Source organism: Tachyglossus aculeatus, chromosome 1 (genome assembly GCF_015852505.1).
Source record: "Tachyglossus aculeatus isolate mTacAcu1 chromosome 1, mTacAcu1.pri, whole genome shotgun sequence".
NCBI classification, from domain to species: domain Eukaryota; kingdom Metazoa; phylum Chordata; class Mammalia; order Monotremata; family Tachyglossidae; genus Tachyglossus; species Tachyglossus aculeatus.
Genome location: NC_052066.1, coordinates 157,969,215 through 157,992,533, shown reverse-complemented (window position 1 = coordinate 157,992,533; position 23,319 = coordinate 157,969,215). Strand labels below are relative to the sequence as shown.

Here is a 23,319-nt window from a genome sequence, read left to right as displayed (position 1 = left end):
AAGTGGATGGTGTTCAAAGAACTGTCTTATTTATTTTGCCAACAGCACTGTGAAGTAGGGTGGGACATGAATTATTATCCCCATTTTAGAGGCAGAGAATGAGGAGTGGCAAGGAGGTCATTTGACTGAGGTTATAAAGACAGTGTAGTGTCAGGCTAAATTTCATCCAGTTCCTTTTAATCACCAATGGTATTGACCACCCCCCCCATCATTTTGATATCACCCCACCCCACATTCAAAGGGCCCGGGCTTGGGAGTCAGAGGTCATGGGTTCTAATCCCGGCTCCACCACTTGTCTGCTGTGTGACCTCAGACAAGTCACTTAACTTCTCTGGGCCTCGGTTCCCTCATCTGTAAAACAGGGATTGAGACTGTGAGCCCCACGTGGGACAACCTGATTACCTTGTATTTACCCCAGTGCTTAGAACAGTGCTTGGCACATAGTAAGCACTTAACAAATACCACAATTATTATTATGTACATATCCTGATAATCAACTGTATTTATTGAGTGCTCACTGTGTGTAGAGCACTGTACTAAACGCTTGGGAGAGTACAATATAACAGACACATTCCCTCCACACAACGAGTTTACAGTCTACGGGGGAGAACAGAAATTAGTATAAATTATGGATATGTACATAAGTGCTGTGGGGCTGGCTGGGAGAGGGAGTGAATAAAGAGAGAAAGTCAGGGCAATGCAGAAGGGAATGAAAGAAAAGGTAAAGAGGGCTTAGTCAGGGAAGGTCTCTTGAAAGGGATGTGCCTTCAATAAGAATTTGCATGAGGGGAAAATAACTCTGTCGAATATGAAGAGGGAAGGCCCTCCAGGCAGGATGTATGTAGGTGAGGAGTTTGTGGTGAAACAGGGGAGATGGAGGTACAGTGGGTAGGTTAGCATTAGAGGAGGAAAGCGTGTGGACTGGGTTTAGTAAGAGAGTAGCGAGGTGAGGTAGGAGGGGACAAAGTGATTGAGTGCTTTAAAGCCGATGGCAAGAAGTTTCTGTTTAATGCAGAGGTGGATGGGTAACAACTTGAAGTTCTTGAGCAGGGGGGAAACATGGCCTGAATGTTTTTGGAAAAAAAGGATTTGGGCAACAAAGTGTATGGACTGGAGTGGGGAGATACAGGAGGCAGGGAGGTCACCAATGAGGCTGATACAGAAATCAAGTCGGGATAGGATAAATGCTTGGATTGACAAGGTAGCAGTTTGGATGGAGAGGAAAGCGTGGATTTTACCAATGATGTGAAGGTTGAACTGACAGGATTTTGCACTTACGAAGTCTTGTCTTAGGCTGTTGAGTCATCTTCGACCCTTAGTGACACCATGGTCACTCTCCCTGAATGCCCCACCTCCACCTGCAATTGTTCTGGTAGTGTATCCATAGAGTTTTCTTGGTAAAAATATGGACGTCATTGCCTCCTTCTGCACAGTAAACTTGAGTCTATGCCTTGGTTCTCTCCCACGTCTCTGCTGCCCAGTACAGGTGAGTTTTGATTTGTAGTAGATTGCCTTTCACTCCCTAGCCACTGCCCCAGCTAGGAAAGGGTAGGCCTCTGCTTGACTCTCCTTCCCATAGTCAAGACTGATAGAGCTGACTGGAAACTCTCCAGGTGCGATCCTGAGGACACAAACTCTACTTCTCTTAAAAAATGGTTCTCTACATGTTAGTGTGCTTCAAACATTTGTTTTTTAATGTATCTTTTCTTTAAGTGCTTTTGTCCCTTGAACTGGGATTAGAATGTTTCATCTTTTTGCTTGTCCTGCCTTCCACCGTCCTTCCAAAACATCCTTAAAAAGGGTCTGTCTTGTCTTTTCACAGAAACCTCCTCAGCAACTAGCATTACTGCTGCAAACCAATGACATTTTGTAAATAAACTCAGTTCTCCTATAACGCAGGGGTGACATTCCTGACAAACCCCGTGTTACGGAAAAATAATGTTATTGCACCTTAACCAATGCCTCCTTTGTGCACATAACTACTTCTTCCAACACCACATCCTGTCCTATCCAGATAGGTATCAGCTGGAAGAACATTTCCTAATTTCCTAGCAGTGTTCTATCCAAAACACACACTAAAATGTTGTGTAGTGCTAGAACAGGTTGTATTGTCTCCTGGCTATTTCCAACCTTTCAGTTTTTCCAAATTATGGTTATCATTTGTCAGTGTTTGAGGACTTAGTACAGTGCTCTGCACACAGTAAGTGCTTAATAAATACGATTGAATGAATAAATGACTTGCAGGGTATTATCCTCCACAGTGCTCCCCTCTGTTGTTTTTTTCGGGGGGGGGGGGGGGTGGCCAGCGGTGGAGGGAAGTTAAAGTTGATTTTTTGTAGTTGTTTGTTGGTCGTATTTTTTGAATAAACCACCATCCTATTTTGCCAGGAAAAGTTCATTCTATTTGTTACTGTCTCAACTGTTTATTAACAAATTAGAAAATTCCTTTCCAAAGATGGTAGATACATTGGCAGTTTACAAAGGAAAATACTAATGTTCTAGCCAAGAGGATTAATGTTCTCCTCCTGCCAAACAGGTCACAAAGAATGACCTGAGCATCTGTGCCATGGCTCCATTTCAGAGCAGCAAACCTAGTTTCAAAATTCCAGGTGAAATATCAGCTCTGGAGTCAAGTATGCCACAAACTATTCCAGGCAGCAGGTACATTCCCATTTATCCCAAATTCTTTCTGCACATGACCCACTTGGACTCAGTAACCCAACAAACCCAGAGTGAAAAGCACCTCCTCTGAACTTTCCCATTTTAGGCAGTAACACTTCCATCCTCCTTTTGTCCCAAAAGTAACTCTGATGTTAGCTTTGTCTCCTCACTCTTCCAGTTCTCACACCTATTCAAACTTCTAAATGCTGCTAGTTCTTCCTCACAGCATTTCCTGGATCAGCTCGTTCAGCTCCAACCAAACTGTTACCAGCCAAATATTTCCCCGATGTCTATGGATGTGAACTAGCTGAGAACACAACTTACTTGGGTATGTTTCCCATACCATGAGGATTGGCAGAGACAGTGGGAGCCGGGTTGGCTCCCTCACTCTGGAGTGGGGTAAGGGTGGAGAATAAGAAAGGAAAAAGCTCTTTTCGTTTCCAAGAGCCCCGGATAGTTGACACATCACTAAATCCTGTTGGTTGCACCCGTACAACGTCATTAAAATCCACCCTTTCCTCTCCAACCAAACTGCTACCACCTTAATGCAATCACTTATCCTATCCCACCCTGATCACTGTAACAGCTTCTTTGCTGACCTCCCAGCCTCCTGTCTCTCCCAACTCCAGTCCATATTTCACTCTCCTGCCTGCAATGTTTTCCTACAAAAATGTTTAGAATGCCTCCCTACTCCTCAAGAAACTTCAGGGGTTGCCCATCCACTTCTGCAACAAAACTACTCACCTTTGGCTTCAAAGCACTCAATAACCTTGCCTCCTCGTACCTCACCTTGCTACTCTCCTACTACAACCCAACCTCAACACTTTGCTTCTTTAATGCTAACCATCTCACTGTGCCTCGATTACATCTCGCCACTGATCCCTTGCTCACATCCTGCCTCTGGCCTGGAAACCCCTCCTTCCTCAAATCTTACAGATAATTACTCTCCCCCCACCCAAAGTCTTATTAAAGGCACATCTTCTCCAGGAGGCCTTCCCTGACTAAGCCCTCCTTTTCCTCTTCTCCCACTCACATCTGTGTCACCCTAACTTGCTCCTTTATTCATCCCCTTTCCCAGCTCCACAGCACGTATGTACATATCCACAATATATTTATATTAATGTCTTGTCTCCTCCTCTAAACTGTAAGCTCACTGTGGGCAGGGAATGTGTCTGCTTATTGTCATATTGTACTCACCCAAGAGCTTAGTACAGTGCTCTGCATACAGTAAGCGCTCAATAAATACGAGTCATCTACACCCGCTGCCTCGAATTCCTCAACACCAACTCTCTTCTCGACCCCCTCCAATCTGGCTTCCGTCCCCTACATTCCACCGAAACTGCCCTCTCAAAGGTCACCAATGACCTCCTGCTTGCCAAATCCAACGGCTCCAACTCTATCCTAATCCTCCTCGACCTCTCAGCTGCCTTCGACACTGTGGACCACCCCCTTCATCTCAACACGCTACCCAAGCTCGGCTTCACAGACTCTGTCCTTTCCTGGTTCTCCTCTTATCTCTCCAGCTGTTCATTCTCAGTCTCTTTTGCGGGCTCCTCCTCCCCCTCCCAATCCCTTACTGTAAGGGTTCCTCAAGGGTCAGTTCTTGGTCCCCTTCTGTTCTCTATCTACACTCATTCCCTTGGTGAACTCATTCGCTCCCACGGCTTCAACTATCATCTCTACGCTGATGACACCCAAATCTACATCTCTGCCCCTGCTCTCTCTCCCTCCCTTCAGGCTCGTGTCTCCTCCTGCCTTCAAGACATCTCCATCTGGATGTCTGCCCGCCATCTAAAACTCAATATGTCCAAGACTGAACTCCATATCTTCCCTCCCAAACCCTGCCCTCTCCCTGACTTTCCCATCACTGTTGATGGCACTACCATCCTTCCCGTCTCACAAGCCTGCAACCTTGGTGTCATCCTCGACTCTGCTCTCTCGTTCACCCTTCACATCCAATCCGTCACCAAAAACTGCCGGTCTCACCTCCGCAATATCGCCAAGGTCTGCCCTTTCCTCTCCATCCAAACTGCTACCCTGCTGGTTCAATCTCTCATCCTATCCCGACTGGATTACTGCATCAGCCTCCTCTCTGATTTCCCATCCTCCTGTCTCTCCCCACTTCAATCTATACTTCACGCTGCTGCCCGGATCATCTTTGTGCAGAAACACTCTGGCCAGGTTACTCCCCTCCTCAAAAATCTCCAGTGGCTACCAATCAACCTACGAATCAGGCAAAAACTCCTCACTCTCGGCTTCAAGGCTCTCCATCACCTCTCCCCCTCCTACCTCACCTCCCTTCTCTCCTTCTCCAGCCCAGCCCACACCCTCCACTCCTTTGCCGCTAACCTCCTCACCATGCCTTGTTCTCGCCTGTCCCGCCATCGACCCCCGGCCCATGTCCTCCCCCTGGTCTGGAATGCCCTCCCTCCGCACATCCACCAAGCTAGCTCTCTTCCTCCCTTCAAAGCCCTACTGGGAGCTCACCTCCTCCAGGAAGCCTTCCCAGACTGAGCCCCCTCCTTCCTCTCCCTCTCCCCATCCCCCCCACTCTACCTCCTTCCCCTCTCCACAGCACCTGTATATATGTTTGTACAGATTTTTACTCTATTTATTTTACTTGTACATATTTACTATTCTATTTATTTTATTTTGTTAATATGTTTTGTTGTCTGTCTCCCCCTTCTAGACTGTGAGCCCGCTGTTGGGTAGGGACCGTCTCTATATGTTGCCAACTTGTACTTCCCAAGCACTTAGTACAGTACTCTGCACACAGTAAGCGCTCAATAAATACGATTGAATGAATGAATGAATGAATGGTCCAAAATCTGTTCATATAGCAGACTACTGCCTCAGTCTCCCCACTGCATCTCCCTGCAGCTCACACTCCCTGATGAATAAAGGCTCTTCCTAAACTATTCCTTGGCAAGTATTGCTTCCACTCCTCAAGCATCAAGCAGAAACTTCTTACCACTGGGCTTCAAGGCTCTCTAACAAGCTTTCTCCATTACAAATCAGCTCCTTTCACCCACAACGCCCCAGCTCACACTCTTTGCACCTCCAAAGCTCACTTAACTGGAATTTGTTCTCAACTCTCTCAACCTCCAGCTCCTTGCTCCCACCATTCCTCTGGCCTACAATTTCACTCAACAAAATCCACCAGACCACAGATCACTCCATCTTCAAAGTTCTCCTAAAATCCCACCTCCCCAAGGTAGCCTTCCCTGATTAATTTGCCTCATTGCTACTCAGAGCACATGTATGTTTTATTCCTACCCTTGGCACTGATGTGGACCAGATACTAGAACTATGCATACATCAGTGTCACAGGGAAGACAAATGTAAGAAGTGAGCTTGAGGAAGGACATTCAAGCCATCTACTCATGGCCTTATTTTTTTTTTACCCAGCCAATTTCTCAAATGATTGGGGTCAACATTTCAGAGGATTCTGCTACTCCTCAACTTCAGAGTTTGCCTAAAAATAAATAAATGAACCAATCAGGCTAGGAGGACAACAACATTGCTCACTGACATCTCCTCAAGAGCTAGAGAACAACAACTCTCTCCAGTTTAAACATCATGCCTCGTCAATGGAAGTGGCTATCAATGAATCAATCTAAGATATTTATTGAGAGTATACTGTGTGACTGTGTGCAGAGCACTGTACTACATGCTTGGGAGTTGGCAGACATTTCGCCTGCCCACAAGGAGCTTACACACTAGAGGGGAGATACTGTGTTATGTCTATATATTCTGCCACAACCTGTGGTATAAAAAAATTTTCTGTCAAGCCCTGAAAACACCGCATCCAGATTCTTCTTTATGGAGAGAGGGATGATGTCAACTAGCCAGGAATTTTACCCTCTGAAGCACTAGCGAGTTTAAATGTGTGAGTATCTCATTAACCAATTGGCCCTCCATTATGAGGAGGAAATTTGGGAACTTGGAGATGACAATGAAATATACCCTGCTTCCTCCAGAAGATACACAATATCAGTTACTGGCAATTTTGGGAATGACTTCAGTCTCACTAGTTTAGATCCATTTTTAAATTAATCTTTGCTCTGAGGAGTTTCTCCTAGCTAAAATGATCCAAAATAGGATGTAATCAACAGGAAGGGAAAAAAAAAACATGAAGAGGGAAATGACCATTTGAGAGCTCAGTTGTCCTGAGGAAGCTGAAGATGAACGGTCACCATTCAGATAAATTCATTCATTCATTGATTCAATTGTATTTTTTGAGCTCTTACTGTGTGCACAGCACTGTACTAAGTGCTTGGGAAGTACAAGTTGGCAACATATAGAGACGGTCCCTACCCAACAACGGGCTCCATGACAACTAGGTACACATAATAATCATAATGGTGGTATTTGTTGAACGCTTACTATGTGCCAAGAACTGTACTAAGCACTGGGGTAGATACAAGATAATTAGATCAAACCAGTCCCCATCCCACATAGGGCTCACAGACTAAGTAGGAATGAGAACAGGTATTTAATCTCCATTTCATTGATGAGGAAACTGAGATCCAGAGAAGCAAAGTGACTTGCCCAAGGTCACAAAGCAGGCAAGTAGAAGAGCCAGAATTAAAGCCACTTCCTCTCCTCAAACCCCTGCAATCTTGCTCCCACCCCTTGCATTCCATGCAAAAAGCCCTCTCTAAGGTCACCAATGACCTCCTTGTCAAATCCAATGACCACTGTCCCATCCTAATCCTCCTTGACAGGAGGAGATGGCATAGCCTAGTGGAAAGAGCACAAGAATGGGAGTCAGAGGATCTGGATTCTAATCCTGGCTCTGCCATTTGCCTGCTGTATGACCTTGGGCAAGTCACTTAACTTGTCTGTGCCTCAGTTTCCTCGACTGAACAATGGGGATTCAACAGCTGTTCTCCCTCCCACTTGGACTGTGAGCCCCTTGTAGGACAGGGACTATGTCTGACCTGATTAACTTGTATCTACCCCAGTACTTAGAACAGCGCTTGACACACAGTAAGCACTTAATACTGCAATCATCACCATCATCGACCTCTCAACTGCCTTCAACTCTGTGGACCATCCCCTTCTACTGGTAACATCAGCTAACCTTGGCTTCGCTGACATGGATCTCTCCTGGTTCTCCTCCTACCTCTCTGGCTGCTCATTCTCAGTCTCTTTTCGCAGGTTTTCCTCTGCCTCCCACCCTAACTATGGGGGTGCCTCAAGACCCAGTTTTGGGTCACCTTCTATTCTCCACCTACACCCACTCCTTTGGAGAACTCATTCACTCCCACAGTTTCAAATACTACGTCTATGCAGATGATTCTTATATGTACCTCTTCAGCCCCCATCTCTCTTCTCTACAGTCTCAAGATACCTCCTGCCTTCAGGACATTCTACTTGGATGTCCCAACGACACCTCAAACTAAATAAGCCCAAACAGACCTCCTCCTCTTTCCACCCAAACCCTGTCCTTCCCCGACTTTCCTATCACTGTAGACAGCACCACCATCTTCCCTGGCTCACAAGCCTGTAACCTTGGTGTTATCCTTGACATCTCTCTCATTCAAATCACACCTTAAATATGTCATGAGATCCTATCAGTTTTACCTTCACAACATCTCTAGAATCCACCCTTTCCTCTCCATTCAAACTGCTACCACACTGATCTAAGCACTCATCATTTCCTGCCTTGACTTCTGCATCAGACTTCTCGCTGACCTCCCTGCATCCTATCTCCTTCTTCTCCAGTCCATGCTTCACTCTGCTGCCTGGATCACTTTTCTGAAAAACCATTCAGTCCAAATCTCCCCACTCCTCAAGGGCCTCCATTGTTTGCCCACTCATCTCTGCATCAAACGGAAACTCCTTTCGATCAACTTTAAAACACTCAATCAGCTCTCTCAGAGCCAGCTGCCATTGGTGCTGTTGGACAAGTGCTTATTTGCTGTTGGTGGTCTCTCTGACCCAAGTAGTGATGTTAATGAGAAAGCTCTTAAACATTATGCTGTTACAGAATCTGTATTTCCCCCTTCAAGTCACCCAGGGGTTAAAGAATAATATAACTAAAAGGGATCTAGATAAACAGAGTGGCCTACTTGAAATAGCAAGGGCCTGGGAGTCTTGTCTCATTTTATGCCGTCAAGTCATCTTCGACCCATAGCGACGCCATGGACACATCTCTCCCAGAACGCCCCACCTCCATCTGCAATCATTCTGGTAGTGTATCCAGAGAGTTTTCTTGGTAAAAATACGGAATTGGTTTACCATTGCCTCCTTTAGCGCAGTAAGCTTGAGTCTTCGCCCTTGATTCTCTCCCATGCTGCCACAGTTGAGTTTCAGAGAACATTAAAATTAAATGAGATGCCTAGGTACATAAGTGCTGTGGGAATACAAGTGCTAAGCAGCATGGCTCAGTGGAAAGAGCACAGGCTTTGGAGTCAGAGGTCATGGGTTCAAATCCCGCTCTGCCACTTGTCAGCCATGCGACTTTTGGTAAATCACTTAACTTCTCTGGGCCTCAGTTACCTCATCTGTAAAATGGGGGTTAAGACCTGTGAGCCCCCATGGGACAACCTGATCACCCTGTAACCTCCCCAGTGTTTAGAACAGTGCTTTGCACATAGTAAGTGCTTAATAAACGCCATCATCATCATCTCAATCAGCTCTCTCCCACCTACCTAATGTTGCCAATCTCTGATTCCAACCCAACAGGCACACCCTATTCCTGTAACACCAACCACCTCTTTGTACCTCGATCTCATCTATTCCACCTCCAACCTCTTGCCCAAGTTCTCCCCACCTTCGGAACTCTCCTAAAATTACAACTGCTCCAAGAAGCCTTCCCTGATTAGATCCTTTAGTTCCCCTATTTGCCCTCCTCTCTGCATTAACTATGCACTGGGCTAAGTACCCCTTAAGCACTTTACTTTAGGGAACTATTCTTATACCCTACAATTTCCCCTGTCCCAATCTACTTTGACTCCTAAATTATGTTGGTATTTGTTAAAGCGCTTACTATGTGCCACACTGGGGAGATACAAGGTAATCAAGGTTGTCCCACGTGGGGCTCACAGTCTTAATCCCCATTTTACAGATGAGGGAACTGAGGCACAGAGAAGTTGAGGATTTGCCCAAAGTCACATAGCCGAGAAGTGGTGGAGCTGAGATTAGAACCCATGACCTCTGACTCCCAAGCCCGGGCTCTTTCCACTGAGCCACGCTGCTTCTCTAGACTCTAAGCTCCTTGTGAGCAGGGATCACGACTACCAACTCTGTTGTTCTATACTCTCCCAAGTGCTTAGTACAGTAAGCTCTAGTAAAGAAAGTGTAATTACTACACAGTACAGTAAGTGCTCAATAAATAACAGAAGATTGATTATAATCCAGGTCCTCTGACTCCCAGGCTCGGGTTTTTTCCACTAGGTCAAGCTGCTTCTCTACGTTGCATAAAGAAAGACTTGATTATGTAAAAAAATCAAGTTGCACCTGCATCAGAAAGCAGATCTGAGGTCTTTGGCCCAGATGCCTCGCGGTTTATTATTTGCTTTGTAATTTTCCTAATTCCCTCTTAGGTTATTCAGGAAAACTTGGCCATACAAAGTTTGGTGTCTTTACTGTGTGATCTCGCTTTCCTTTCTGCCTTCTCTACCCGGCTGCTACTTCGCCCCAGGTTTGACGATGAGTCAAGTGCCCAGCTGAAGAAACTCACACTTGGGATCACCTCAAAACTCCAACTCAGTGCTGCAACCTGAGGCTGACACATTCCATTACAAGTTCTTTACAAATGAAATTCTATCGACGCGGAAAGGCAAGTGTAATTACAACACTCCCCTAGGAGAAGAACCGTGCAAATCTGTGTCCTTCGCTTCACTTGTGGCCTAAGGCCTCCCTAGGTTCAGTAAGAGAATTATCTCTCTGGCCGCTCATTCAGTCTCTTTTGCGGGCTCCTCCTCCCCCTCCCATCCCCTTACTGTAGGGGTTCCTCAAGGGTCAGTTCTTGGTCCCCTTCTGTTCTCTATCTACACACACTCCTTTGGTGAACTCATTTGCTCCCATGGCTTCAACTATCATCTCTACGCTGATGACACCCAAATCTACATCTCTGCCCCTGCTCTCTCTCCCTCCCTTCAGGCTCGTGTCTCCTCCTGCCTTCAAGACATCTCCATCTGGATGTCTGCCCGCCATCTAAAACTCAATATGTCCAAGACTGAACTCCTTATCTTCCCTCCCAAACCCTGCCCTCTCCCTGACTTTCCCATCACTGTTGATGGCTCTACCATCCTTCCCATCTCACAAGCCCGCAACCTTGGTGTCATCCTCGACTCTGCTCTCTCGTTCACCCCTCACATCCAATCCGTCACCAAAAACTTCCGGTCTCACCTCCGCAACATCGCCAAGATCCGCCCTTTCCTCTCCATCCAACCGCTACCCTGCTGGTTCAGTCTCTCATCCTATCCTGACTGGGTTACTGCATCAGCCTCCTCTCTTATCTCCCATCCTCCTGTCTCTCCCCACTTCAATCTATACTTCACGCTGCTGCCCGGATCATCTTTGTGCAGAAACGCTCTGGCCATGTTACTCCCCTCCTCAAAAATTTCCAGTGGCTACCAATCAACCTATGCATAAGGCAAAAACTCCTCAATCTCGGCTTCAAGGCTCTCCATCACCTCGCCCCCTCCTACCTCACCTCCCTTCTCTCCTTCTACAGCCCAGCCCGCACCCTCCACTCCTCAGCCGCTAACCTCCTCACCGTGCCTCATTCTCGCCTGTCCCACCGTCAAACCCCGGCCCACGTCCTCCCCCTGGCCTGGAATGCCCTCCCTCCGCACATCCGCCAAGCTAGCTCTCTTCCTCCCTTCAAAGCCCTACTGAGAGATCACCTCCTCCAGGAGGCCTTTCCAGACTGAGCCCCTTTCTTCCTCTCCCCCTCCTCCCCCTCCCCATCCCCCCCGCATTACCTCCTTCCCCTCCCCACAGCAACTATATATATGTTTGTACAGATTTATTACTCTATTTTACTTGTACATATTTACTATTCTATTTATTTTATTTTGTTAATATGTTTTGTTGTCTGTCTCCCCCTTCTAGACTGTGAACCTGCTGTTGGGTAGGGAACATCTCTATATGTTGCCAACTTGTACTTCCCAAGCGCTTAGTACAGTGCTCTGCACACAGTAAGTGCTCAATAAATACAATCGAATGAATGAATGAATTTTCATACCATCTAACTTGACAATAGACTCTGCCACTCTGCCCTGGCAGTGGTGGGATGAAAAGTTTAGCCCAATGTTTTTCACACCAGGAGGAACAAAGGGGTCCAGGAAGGTCAGGAACCAGAGTTCAAGTGCTGAACAACTGGTGGCAACCGGAAGCTAAAGGCTTTAATCAACAGGCTGAACTGGCCTGGTGGGGCCGCTTTCGCCAACAGTCTGAGAGTTACAATGAAACACACAAACTAGAGGGAAATGAAGAACTGGCTATGCCTGTGTGTTTCTCAGACCTGAAAGCAAGACAAATCGGTCTAATAGATGACTGGGTGAATGGGAAAAAGGCAGCTAGAATCCCATCATCTGGATACACGACGGAACTCAAATACTAACGTCTCATTCCTCCCTGGCTCAGTGATCTGTAATTTATTCCTTCATTCATTTATTGAGCACTTACTGTGTGCAGAGCTCTGTACTAAGTGCTTGGGAAGTACAAGTTGGATCAAGACCCAAATGGACGGCTCCCTCCACCCCCTCCCCTCTACAGCTCCAAAATGGGGTGGGAGCAGCTAACCCCTTCCAACAACTCTCCACACTCATGAATGAGGCAGATCGGAAAGATACAGAGTGCAAGCCCCAGGAAAGAGAAGTAGAAAGATGAGGGACAGAGGAGAGTGGTTTCCACAGCTTCCAAGGAGCCTTTGTGGTGCTCTCAGAAGCAGTGACAGAAAAGTGAATTCTCCTTTCCCAAGAGAGCACCCCAAGAGATTGGTGTCTCAGTCACTGAGAAAGCAGTATCTCACATTCCATGAACCCTAAGAGAGAAAGGCTTCTCTTGCCAGATAACAAATCTCCTTAAATGCAGCCCCTAAGTTTTCTCCAACTGCAGCTTTGAGAGCTTTTTGACCCCAACCTTCTGAGCAGACCCTCAACATCAAAGGGAAAATTGTTTATTAGAGCAATATTATTCAGGGGAACAACAATGGTCCATGGAGATACTAGCCTCAACTGGTATATTGCGGTATTTACCTAAGTGTTGTCACTCTCTCCATGATCTGAAGTAATTACGACCAGTAAGAGCCAGGTGGGTAGGGAGTCTACCAACCCTATCATATTGCATTTTCCCATGCCCCTTGGTACAATGCCAGCTCAATAATTACCAACGACAGACTGATAGCAAGGACAACTGAAATACCCAGATCATACCATATTTTTATTTCAGGTAGCAATTCAGCTGTCCCCTTTGGTCAAAAACTTAAAAGAGCCTGACATTTCTTCTCTTGTTCCTTCTCTTGGCTCAACTCTTGTAGTTGCAAGAAGTAAAATGGACAAAGGTCCTGGGGAATCAGTCACTGAATAACTAAATAATTCTTAGACCTGGGTACTTCGGCATCCAAGTATTTTAGCTATTTTCATTTAATTTTTTTCTTATACCATCGTGCACACTCTGAAATAACATCTGGGAAGTTAACAAAAATTAAGTTGCCCGAATGGAAACAAGACAATTCAGCGCACCTTCCTATTTTTGACTCCTCTCCCTGCTTTCTTGCATTTTTATTAATCCCAGGACATTTATTACGAGAGTCAGAAAATAGCATAAGTACTTTACAACCGGTGAAAGTGCACTATGTAGGTTCCCATCCCAAAGGGCTCACACATAAAGAAAACAATACCCTGGGAGTGGATGCTGAGGGATAAATACTAGGGATAAAAGCGGGACGTACTTCAGGGTGGACTGCTTCTTTTAGAGGAGAGAGGTGAAGTCCAATGCAAATATCCTTTAAGGCATTATTTTCATCTCCTTAAAAGACCTGCAGGTGGTTGTCTCAGAAGCAAACAAACACCAGGTGGGAGGCCTTCTGAGTAATGTGACCTTGGACAATCCGTGACTGTACGCCATATGGCATGAGAACAAATTTTGTAAACTCAGATAAAACTGGCCCATTTCCACCTCTCATCCCACCTCACACCCAAGACTAATTTACTACTTTCCTACTATTCACCTGCCTATCAAAGCTAACGGACTCCCAGGTGCAGACCCCCCCAGGGCCCGATATTCTCAGGTCTTCCATGACATGTTTCCCCTACATGTTTTGGTTAGAATATGATTAAGGAATGAAGGAACATTTTTTTCCCACAAGTGCATCTATACGGATAGAATGCACTGTGATTTTGGAAAAAAAGGCTGCGAATCTGGATGGGGAAAGAGTACCACCAAATTACATATACTAGCATAGGAGTTTTCCTTAACGCTAGGTGTGTCAAGATTGTAATTCCCCTCTCCCCCTGCATTATAGAATTCAGTAGGCTTGCCACCTTCGTTTAATTCGTTTGCATTTATTGCGCGCTTACTGTGCGCAGATCACTATACTAAGCACTTGGGAGAGTGCAATGCAATAAAGAGGCATATTGCCTGCCCACAAGGAGCTTATTCCAGTATCCCAATCCCTATCTAAATGGATCCTGTAAGATTTCCCAAAGGGGGCCACCATCCACAGACCTAAATGGATATTGTAAGATTTCCTAAAAGTGGCCCCCATCCACACCAACTCCCCAGATTCACACCTTAGCCTCAGTTGCCTAGGATGCCCAGGCATCCCGGCTCCTCCACTTGTCTGCTATGTGACCTCAGGCAAGCCGCTTAACTTCTCTGGCCCTCAGTAAATAATAATAATAATAATAATGGCATTTATTAAGCACTTACTATGTGCAAAGCACTGTTCTAAGCACTGGGGAGGTTACAAGGTGTTCAGGTTGTCAATCAATCAATCAATCGCATTTATTGAGCGCTTACTGTGTGCAGAGCACTGTACTAAGTGGTTGGGAAGTACAAGCTGGCAAGTCCCATGGGGGGTTCACAGTCTACATCCCCATTTTACAGAAGAGGTAAATGAGGCCCAGAGAAGTTAAGTGACTTGCCCAAAGTCACACAGCTGACAATTGGCGGAGCCGGGGTTTGAATCCATGACCTCTGACTCCAAAGCCCGGGCTCTTTCCACCGGGCCACGCTGCACCTGTAAAATGGGGATGAAGCCTGCAAGCCCCACGTGGGCCAACCTGATTATGCCATATCCACCCAGGCGCTCAGAACGGTGTTTGGCGCTTAACGAAGGCCGTTATTACTGTTGTTGTTATTCTTATTAATAATTATAATCTTAACAATTATAATTATTAAGAAGCAGCGTGGCTCAGGGGAAAGAGCCCGGGCTTTGGAGTCAGAGGTCATGGGTTCAAATCCCGGCTCCGCCACTTGTCAGCTGTGTGACTTTGGGCAAGTCACTTCAATCAATCAATCAATCATATTTATTGAGAGTTTACTGTGTGCAGAGCACTGTACTAAGCGCTTGGGAAGTACAAGTTGGCAACATATAGAGACAGTCCCTACCCAACAGTGGGCTCACACTTCTCTGGGCCTCAGTCCCCTCATCTGCAAAATGGGGATGAAGACTGTGAGCCCTCCGAGGGCCAACCTCCCCCACGCTTAGAACAGCGCTTTGCACATAGTAAGCGCTTAACAAATGCCATCATTATTATTATTTTTATTATTATGCATCTCCCCAGCGCTTAGAACAGCGCTTTGCACATAGTAAGCGCTTAACAAATGCCATCATCATTATTATTATTTTTATTATTATGCATCTTCCCAGCGCTTAGAACAGCGCTTTGCACATAGTAAGCGCTTAACAAATGCCATCATCATTATCATTATTATTTTTATTATTATACATCTCCCCAGCGCTTAGAACAGTGCTTTGCACATAGTAAACGCTTAGCAAATGCCGTCATTATTATTATGTATCTCCCCAGCGCTTAGAACAGTGCTTTGCACATAGTAAGCGCTTAACAAATGCCATTATTATTATTATTATTATGTATCTCCCCAGTGCTTAGAACAGCACTTTGCACATAGTAAGCGCTTAACAAATGCCATCATTTTCATTATTATTTTTATTATTATGCATCTCCCCAGCGCTTAGAACAGCGCTTTGCACATAGTAAGCGCTTAACAAATGCCATCATTATCATTATTATTTTTATTATTATGCATCTCCCCAGCGCTTGGAACAGCGCTTTGCACATAGTAAGTGCTTAACAAATGCCATCATCATTATTATTATGTATCTCCCCAGCGCTTAGAACAGCGCTTTGCACATAGTAAGCGCTTAACCAATGCCATTATTATTATTATTATGTATCTCTCCAGCACTTTGCACATAGTAAGCGCTTAACAAATGCCATCATTATCATTATTACTTTTATTATTATGCATCTCCCCAGCGCTTAGAACAGTGCTTTGCACATAGTAAGCGCTTAACCAATGCCATTATTATTATTAGTAGTATGTATCTCCCCAGCGCTTGGAACAGCGTTTTGCATATAGTAAGCGCTTAACAAATGCCATCATTATTATTATTATTATGTATCTCCCCAGCGCTTAGAACAGCGCTTTGCACTTAGTAAGCGCTTAACAAATGCCATTATTATTATTATTATTATTATTATTATGCATCTCCCGAGCGCTTAGAACAGCGCTTTGCACATAGTAAGCGCTTAACAAATGCCATTATTATTTTATTATGTACCTCCCCACATCATTATTATTATTATTTTTTATTATTATGTATCTCCCCAGCGCTTAGAACAGCGCTTTGCACACAGTAAGCGCTTAACCAATGCCATTATCATTATTATTATTATGTATCTCCCCACGTCATTATTATTATTATTATTATTATTATTGTGTATCTCCCCAGCGCTTAGAACAGCGCTCTGCACATAGTAAGCGCTTAACAAATGCCATCATCATTATTATTATTATGTATCTCCCCAGCGCTTGGAACAGCGCTTTGCACATAGTAAGCGCTTAACAAATGCCATCATTATTATTATTATTATGTATCTCCCCAGCGCTTAGAACAGCGCTTTGCACATAGTAAGCGCTTAACCAATGCCATTATTATTATTATTATTATGCATCTCCCCAGCGCTTAGAACAGCGCTTTGCACATAGTAAGCGCTTAACAAATGTCATTATGATTATTATTATGCATCTCCCCAGCGCTTAGAACAGCGCTTTGCACATAGTAAGCGCTTAACAAATGCCCTCATTATTATTATTATGCATCTCCCCAGCACTTAGAACAGCGCTTTGCACACAGTAAGCGCTTAACCAATGCCATTATTATTATTCTTATGTATCTCCCCGGCGCTTAGAACAGCGCTTTGCACATAGCAAGCGCTTAACAAATGCCATCATCATTATTATTATTTTTATTCTTATGTATCTCCCCAGAGCTTAGAACAGCGCTTTGCACATAGTAAGCGCTTAACCAATGCCATTATTATTATTATTATTGTGTATCTCCCCAACGCTTGGAACAGCGCTTTGCACATAGTAAACGCTTAACAAATGCCATTATTATTATTATGTATCTCCCCACATCATTATTATTATTTTTTATTATTATTATGTATCTCCCCAGCGCTTAGAACAGCGCTTTGCACATAGTAAGCGCTTAACAAATGCCATTATTATTATGTATCTTCCCACATCATTATTATTATTTTTTTTTTATTATTATGCATCTCCCCAGCACTTAGAACAGCGCTTTGCACACAGTAAGCGCTTAACAAACGCCATCATTATTATTATTATTATTATGCATCTCCCCAGCGCTTAAAACAGCGCTTTGCACATAGTAAGCGCTTAACAAATGCTATCATTATTATTATTATTATGCATCTCCCCAGCGCTTAGAACAGCGCTTTGCACATAGTAAGCGCTTAGCAAATGCCATCATTATTATTATTATTATGTATCTCCCCAGCACTCAGAACAGCGCTTTGCACATAGTAAGCGCTTAACAAATGCCATCATTATTATTATTATTATGTATCTCCCCACTGCTTAGAACAGCCCTTTGCACATAGTAAGCACTTAACAAATGCCATCATTATTATTACTTTTATTATGATGCAACTCCCCAGCGCTTAGAACAGCGCTTTGCACATAGTAAGCGCTTAGCAAATGCCATCATTATTATATTATGCATCTTCCCAGCGCTTAGAACAGCGCTTTGCAAACAGTAAGCGCTTAACCAATGCCATTATTATTATTATTATGTATCTCCCCACGTCATTATTATTATTATTATTTTATTATTATGTATCTCCCCAGCGCTCAGAACAGCGCTTTGCACCTAGTAAGCGCTTAGCAAATGCCATCATTATTATTATTATGTATCTCCCCAGCGCTTAGAACAGCGCTTTGCACACAGTAAGCGCTTAACCAATGCCATTATTATTATTATGTATCGCCCCACATCATTATTATTATTATTATTATTATTATTATTATTATGCATCTCCCCAGCGCTTAGAACAGCGCTTTGCACACAGTAAGCACTTAACCAATGCCATTATTATTATTATTATTATGTATCTCCCCAGCGCTCAGAACAGCGCTTTGCACACAGTAAGCGCTTAACCAATGCCATTATTATTATTATTATTATGTATCTCCCCACATTATTATTATCATTATTGTTATGTATCTCCCCAGCGCTCAGAACAGCGCTTTGCACCTAGTAAGCGCTTAACAAATGCCATTATCATTATTATTATTATGTATCTCCCCAGCGCTTAGAACAGCGCTTTGCACATAGTAAGTGCTTAGCAAATGCCATCATTATTATTATTATTATGTATCCAACAAATGCCATTATTATTATTATTATTATGCATCTCCCCAGCGCTTAGAACAGCGCTTCGCACCTAGTAAGCGCTTAGCAAATGCCATCATTATTATTAAGTATCTAACAAATGCCATTATTATTATTATTATCATGCATCTCCCCAGCGCTTAGAACGGCGCTTTGCACACAGTAAGCGCTTAACCAATGCCATTATTATTATTATTATTATTATTATTATTACGATGATGATGTATCCAACAAATGCCATTATTATCATGCACCTCCCCAGCGCTTAGAACAGCGCTTTGCACACAGTTAGCGCTTAACAAATGCCATCATTATTATTATTATGTATCCAACAAATGCCATTATTATTATTATTATTATTATGCATCTCCCCAGCGCTCAGAACAGCGCTTCGCACCTAGTAAGCGCTTAGCAAATGCCATCATTATTATTATTACGTATCTAACAAATGCCATTATTATTATCATTATTATTATTATCATGCACCTCCCCAGCGCTTAGAACAGCGCTTTGCACACAGTAAGCGCTTAACCAATGTCATCATTATTATTATTATTACTATGTATCCAACAAATGCCATTATTATTATTATTATCATGCACCTCCCCAGCGCTTAGAACAGCGCTTTGCACACAGTGAGCGCTTAAGCAATGCCATCATTATTATTATGTATCTAACAAATGCCATTATTATTATTATTATTATCATGCATCTCCCCAGCGCTTAGAACAGGGCTTTGCACCTAGTAAGCGCTTAACCAATGCCATTATTATTATGTATCCAACAAATACCATTATTATTATTATTATTATTATTATCATGCACCTCCCCAGCGCTCAGAACGGCGCTTTGCACACAGTAAGCGCTTAACAAATGCCATCATCATGATTATTATTAAGTATCTAACAAATGCCATTATTATTATTATTATCATGCACCTCCCCAGCGCTTAGAACAGCGCTTTGCACCTAGTAAGCGCTTAACCAATGCCATTATTATTATTATTATGTATCCAACAAATACCATTATTATTATTATTATCATGCACCTCCCCAGCGCTCAGAGCGGCGCTTTGCACACAGTAAGCGCTTAACCAACGCCATCATCATTATTATTATGTATCCAACAAATGCCATTATTATTATTATTATCATGCATCTCCCCAGCGCTCAGAACAGCGCTTCGCACCTAGTGAGCGCTTAACAAATGCCATCATCATTATTATTATTTTTATTATTGTCATGGTCACCTCCCTTGCAAGCCCCACGACCTTGTCCCGGGAACCGCGGCTGCCCCCCCCCCCCCCCTCCGCGCGCGCGCGCGCGGCTGTCCGCCTGTCACTCATCCAGGCGTCTCGACCGGGCGCTGGACTGCGGGCAGGGCACTGTACTAGACGTCTCGGGGGGGGGGGGGGTGGGGGGGGGGGGGAACGCCGCAACACTAATCCGGGCCCGTTACCGTTGGCGATGAGCTTGGCGGAGAGCTGCCGGCTGAGGTCGGGGATCCGCTCCCACTGGCAGTCGGAGCGGCAGCGCTCGATCTCGCTCTCCAGCCGGGAGCCCGCCTTCCTGGCGGCCATCGCGGCGGGAAGATCCCGTCCGGGATCGGGATCGGGAACGGGATCGGGATGGGGATGGGGCCTCCGCGGCGGCGGCGGCGGCGCAACGGGAGCGCGGGGGCGGGCCGGGGGGGGGGGGGCGGGGGGGAGCGGCTTGCAGCCCGCCCAGAGCGACCCCTGCCGGCCAGGAGCGAAACGGCGCAGCCGCTTGAGGCCTAAAGGGCCGGCCGCGGACGGGAGGGAGAGAGGGCCCCATTGGGGTCGCCCGCTGAACGGATGAACACGTTTGTACGTATTTATTAATAATGATAACGTTGGGGTTTCTTAAGCTTTTACTATGTGCAAAGCAATGGGACCCACAGTCTTCATCCTTGTCTTCCCTCCCAAACCTTGTCCTCTCCCTGACTTTCCCATCTCTGTTGACGGCACTACCATCCTTCCCGTCTCACAAGCCCGCAACCTTGGTGTCATCCTCGACTCCGCTCTCTCATTCACCCCTCACATCCAAGCCGTCACCCAAACCTGCCGGTCTCAGCTCCGCAACATTGCCAAGATCCGCCCTTTCCTCTCCATCCAAACCGCTACCCTGCTCATTCAAGCTCTCATCCTATCCCGTCTGGACTACTGCACTAGCCTTCTCTCTGATCTCCCATCCTCGTGTCTCTCTCCACTTCAATCCATACTTCATGCTGCTGCCCGGATTATCTTTGTCCAGAAACGCTCTGGACATATTACTCCCCTCCTCAAAAACCTCCAATGGCTACCGATCAATCTGCGCATCAGGCAGAAACTCCTCACCCTCGGCTTCAAGGCTGTCCATCACCTCGCCCCCTCCTACCTCACCTCCCTTCTCTCCTTCTACTGCCCAGCCTGCACCCTCCGCTTCTCCACCACTAATCTCCTCACTGTACCTCGCTCTCGCCTGTCCCGCCGTCGACCCCCGGCCCACGTCATCCCCCGGGCCTGGAATGCCCTCCCTCTGCCCATCCGCCAAGCTAGCTCTCTTCCTCCCTTCAAGGCCCTGCTGAGAGCTCACCTCCTCCAGGAGGCCTTCCCAGACTGAGCCCCTTCTTTCCTCTCCCCCTCATCCCCCTCTCCATCCCCCTGTCTTACCTCCTTCCCTTCCCCACAGCACCTGTATATATGTATATATGGTTGTACATATTTATTACTCTATTTATTTATTTATTTATTTATTTTACCTGTACATTTCTATCCTACTTATTTTATTTTGTTGGTATGTTTGGTTCTGTTCTCTGTCTCCCCCTTTTAGACTGTGAGCCCACTGTTGGGTAGGGACTGTCTCTATGTGATGCCAATTTGTACTTCCCAAGCGCTTAGTACAGTGCTCTGCACATAGTAAGCGCTCAATAAATACGATTGATTGATTGATTGATTCATCCCCGTTTTACAGATCGAGCAATCAGTCAGAGCGCTGGGGTAGAGGCAAGGTGATCCCGTTGACCCACGAGGGGCTCACCGTCTTTATTTATTTATCTATCTTACTTGTACCCATCTATTCCATTTATTTATTTATTCCATTTATTTATTTTATTTTGTTAGTAGGTTTGGTTTTGTTCCCTGTCGCCCCGCGGATTGATGGATTGAGAGCGCTGGGGTAGATAGGAGGGAATCGGGTGGTCCCACGAGGGGCTCACCGTCTTTATTTATTTATCTATCTTACTTGTACCTATCTATTCCATTTATTTTATTTTGTTAGTAGGTTTGGTTTTGTTCCCTGTCGCCCCGCGGATTGATGGATTGAGAGCGCTGGGGTAGATACGAGGGAATCGGGTGGTCCCACGAGGGGCTCACAGTCTTCGTCCCCGTTTTACAGATCGATCAATCAGTCAAAGCGCTGGGGTAGATACAAGGTAATCAGGTGGTCCCACGAGGGGCTTACAGTCTTCATCCCCGTTTTTCTTTATTTATTTATTTATCTTACTTGTGCCTATCTATTCTATTTATTTTATTTTGTTAGTAGGTTTGGTTTTGTTCTCTGTCGCCCCACAGATTGATGGATTGAGAGCGCTGGGGTAGATACGAGGGAATCGGGTGGTCCCACGAGGGGCTCACAGTCTTCATCCCCGTTTTACAGATCGATCAATCAATCAAAGCGCTGGGGTAGATACAAGGTAATCGGGTGGTCCCACGAGGGGCTCACAGTCTTCATCCCCGTTTTTCTTTATTTATTTATCTATCTTACTTGTACCTATCTATTCTATTTATTTTATTCTGTTAGTATGTTTGGTTTTGTTCTCTGTCACCCCGCAGATTGATGGATTGAGAGCGCTGGGGTAGATACGAGGGAATCGGGTGGTCCCACGAGGGGCCCACAGTCTTCGTCCCCGTTTTACAGATCGATCGATCAATCAAAGCGCTGGGGTAGATACAAGGTAATCGGGTGGTCCCACGAGGGGCTCACAGTCTTCATCCCCGTTTTACAGATCGATCAATCAATCAAAGCGCTGGGGTAGATACAAGGTAATCAGGTGGTCCCACGAGGGGCTCACAGTCTTCATCCCCGTTTTTCTTTATTTATTTATTTATCTTACTTGTACCTATCTATTCCATTTATTTTATTTTGTTAGTAGGTTTGGTTTTGTTCTCTGTCGCCCCGCAGATTGATGGATTGAGAGCGCTGGGGTAGATACGAGGTAATCAGGTGGTCCCACGAGGGGCTCACAGTCTTCATACCCGTTTTCATTTATTTATTTATTTATCTTACTTGTACCTATCTATTCTATTTATTTTATTTTGTTAGTAGGTTTGGTTTTGTTCCCTGTCGCCCCGCGGATTGATGGATTGAGAGCGCTGGGGTAGATACAAGGGAATCAGGTGGTCCCACGAGGGGCTCACCGTCTTTATTTATTTATTTACCTTACTTGTACCTATCTATTCTATTTATTTTATTGTGTTAGTATGGTTGGTTTTGTTCTCTGTCGCCCCGCAGATTGATGGATTGAGAGCACTGGGGTAGATACAAGGGAATCGGGTGGTCCCACGAGGGGCTCACCGTCTTTATTTATTTATCTATATTACTTGTACCTATCTATTCTATTTATTTTATTTTGTTAGTAGGTTTGGTTTTGTTCTCTGTCGCCCCGCGGATTGATGGATTGAGAGCGCTGGGGTAGATACAAAGGGAATCGGGTGGTCCCACGAGGGGCTCACAGTCTTTATTTATTTA

The 23,319-nt window shown here is 45.1% G+C and overlaps 1 protein-coding gene across 3 annotated transcripts in view; it reads right to left on the bottom strand.

Annotated features, from left to right (window-relative positions):
• The window catches only part of TTC7B (tetratricopeptide repeat domain 7B), a 263,032-nt gene extending 242,873 nt beyond the window's left edge, over positions 1 to 20,159 (bottom strand). For 2 of the 3 annotated variants that reach the window (XM_038770024.1, XM_038769853.1), the window contains exon 1: positions 20,030 to 20,159. In XM_038770024.1, the coding sequence (XP_038625952.1) occupies positions 20,030 to 20,150 (121 nt within the window). In that variant the 5' untranslated portion in view covers positions 20,151 to 20,159. The remainder of the gene's footprint in view (positions 1 to 20,029) is intronic. The other variant, XM_038769766.1, reaches the window with a different exon arrangement.
• Positions 20,160 to 23,319: the final 3,160 nt, after the last annotated feature.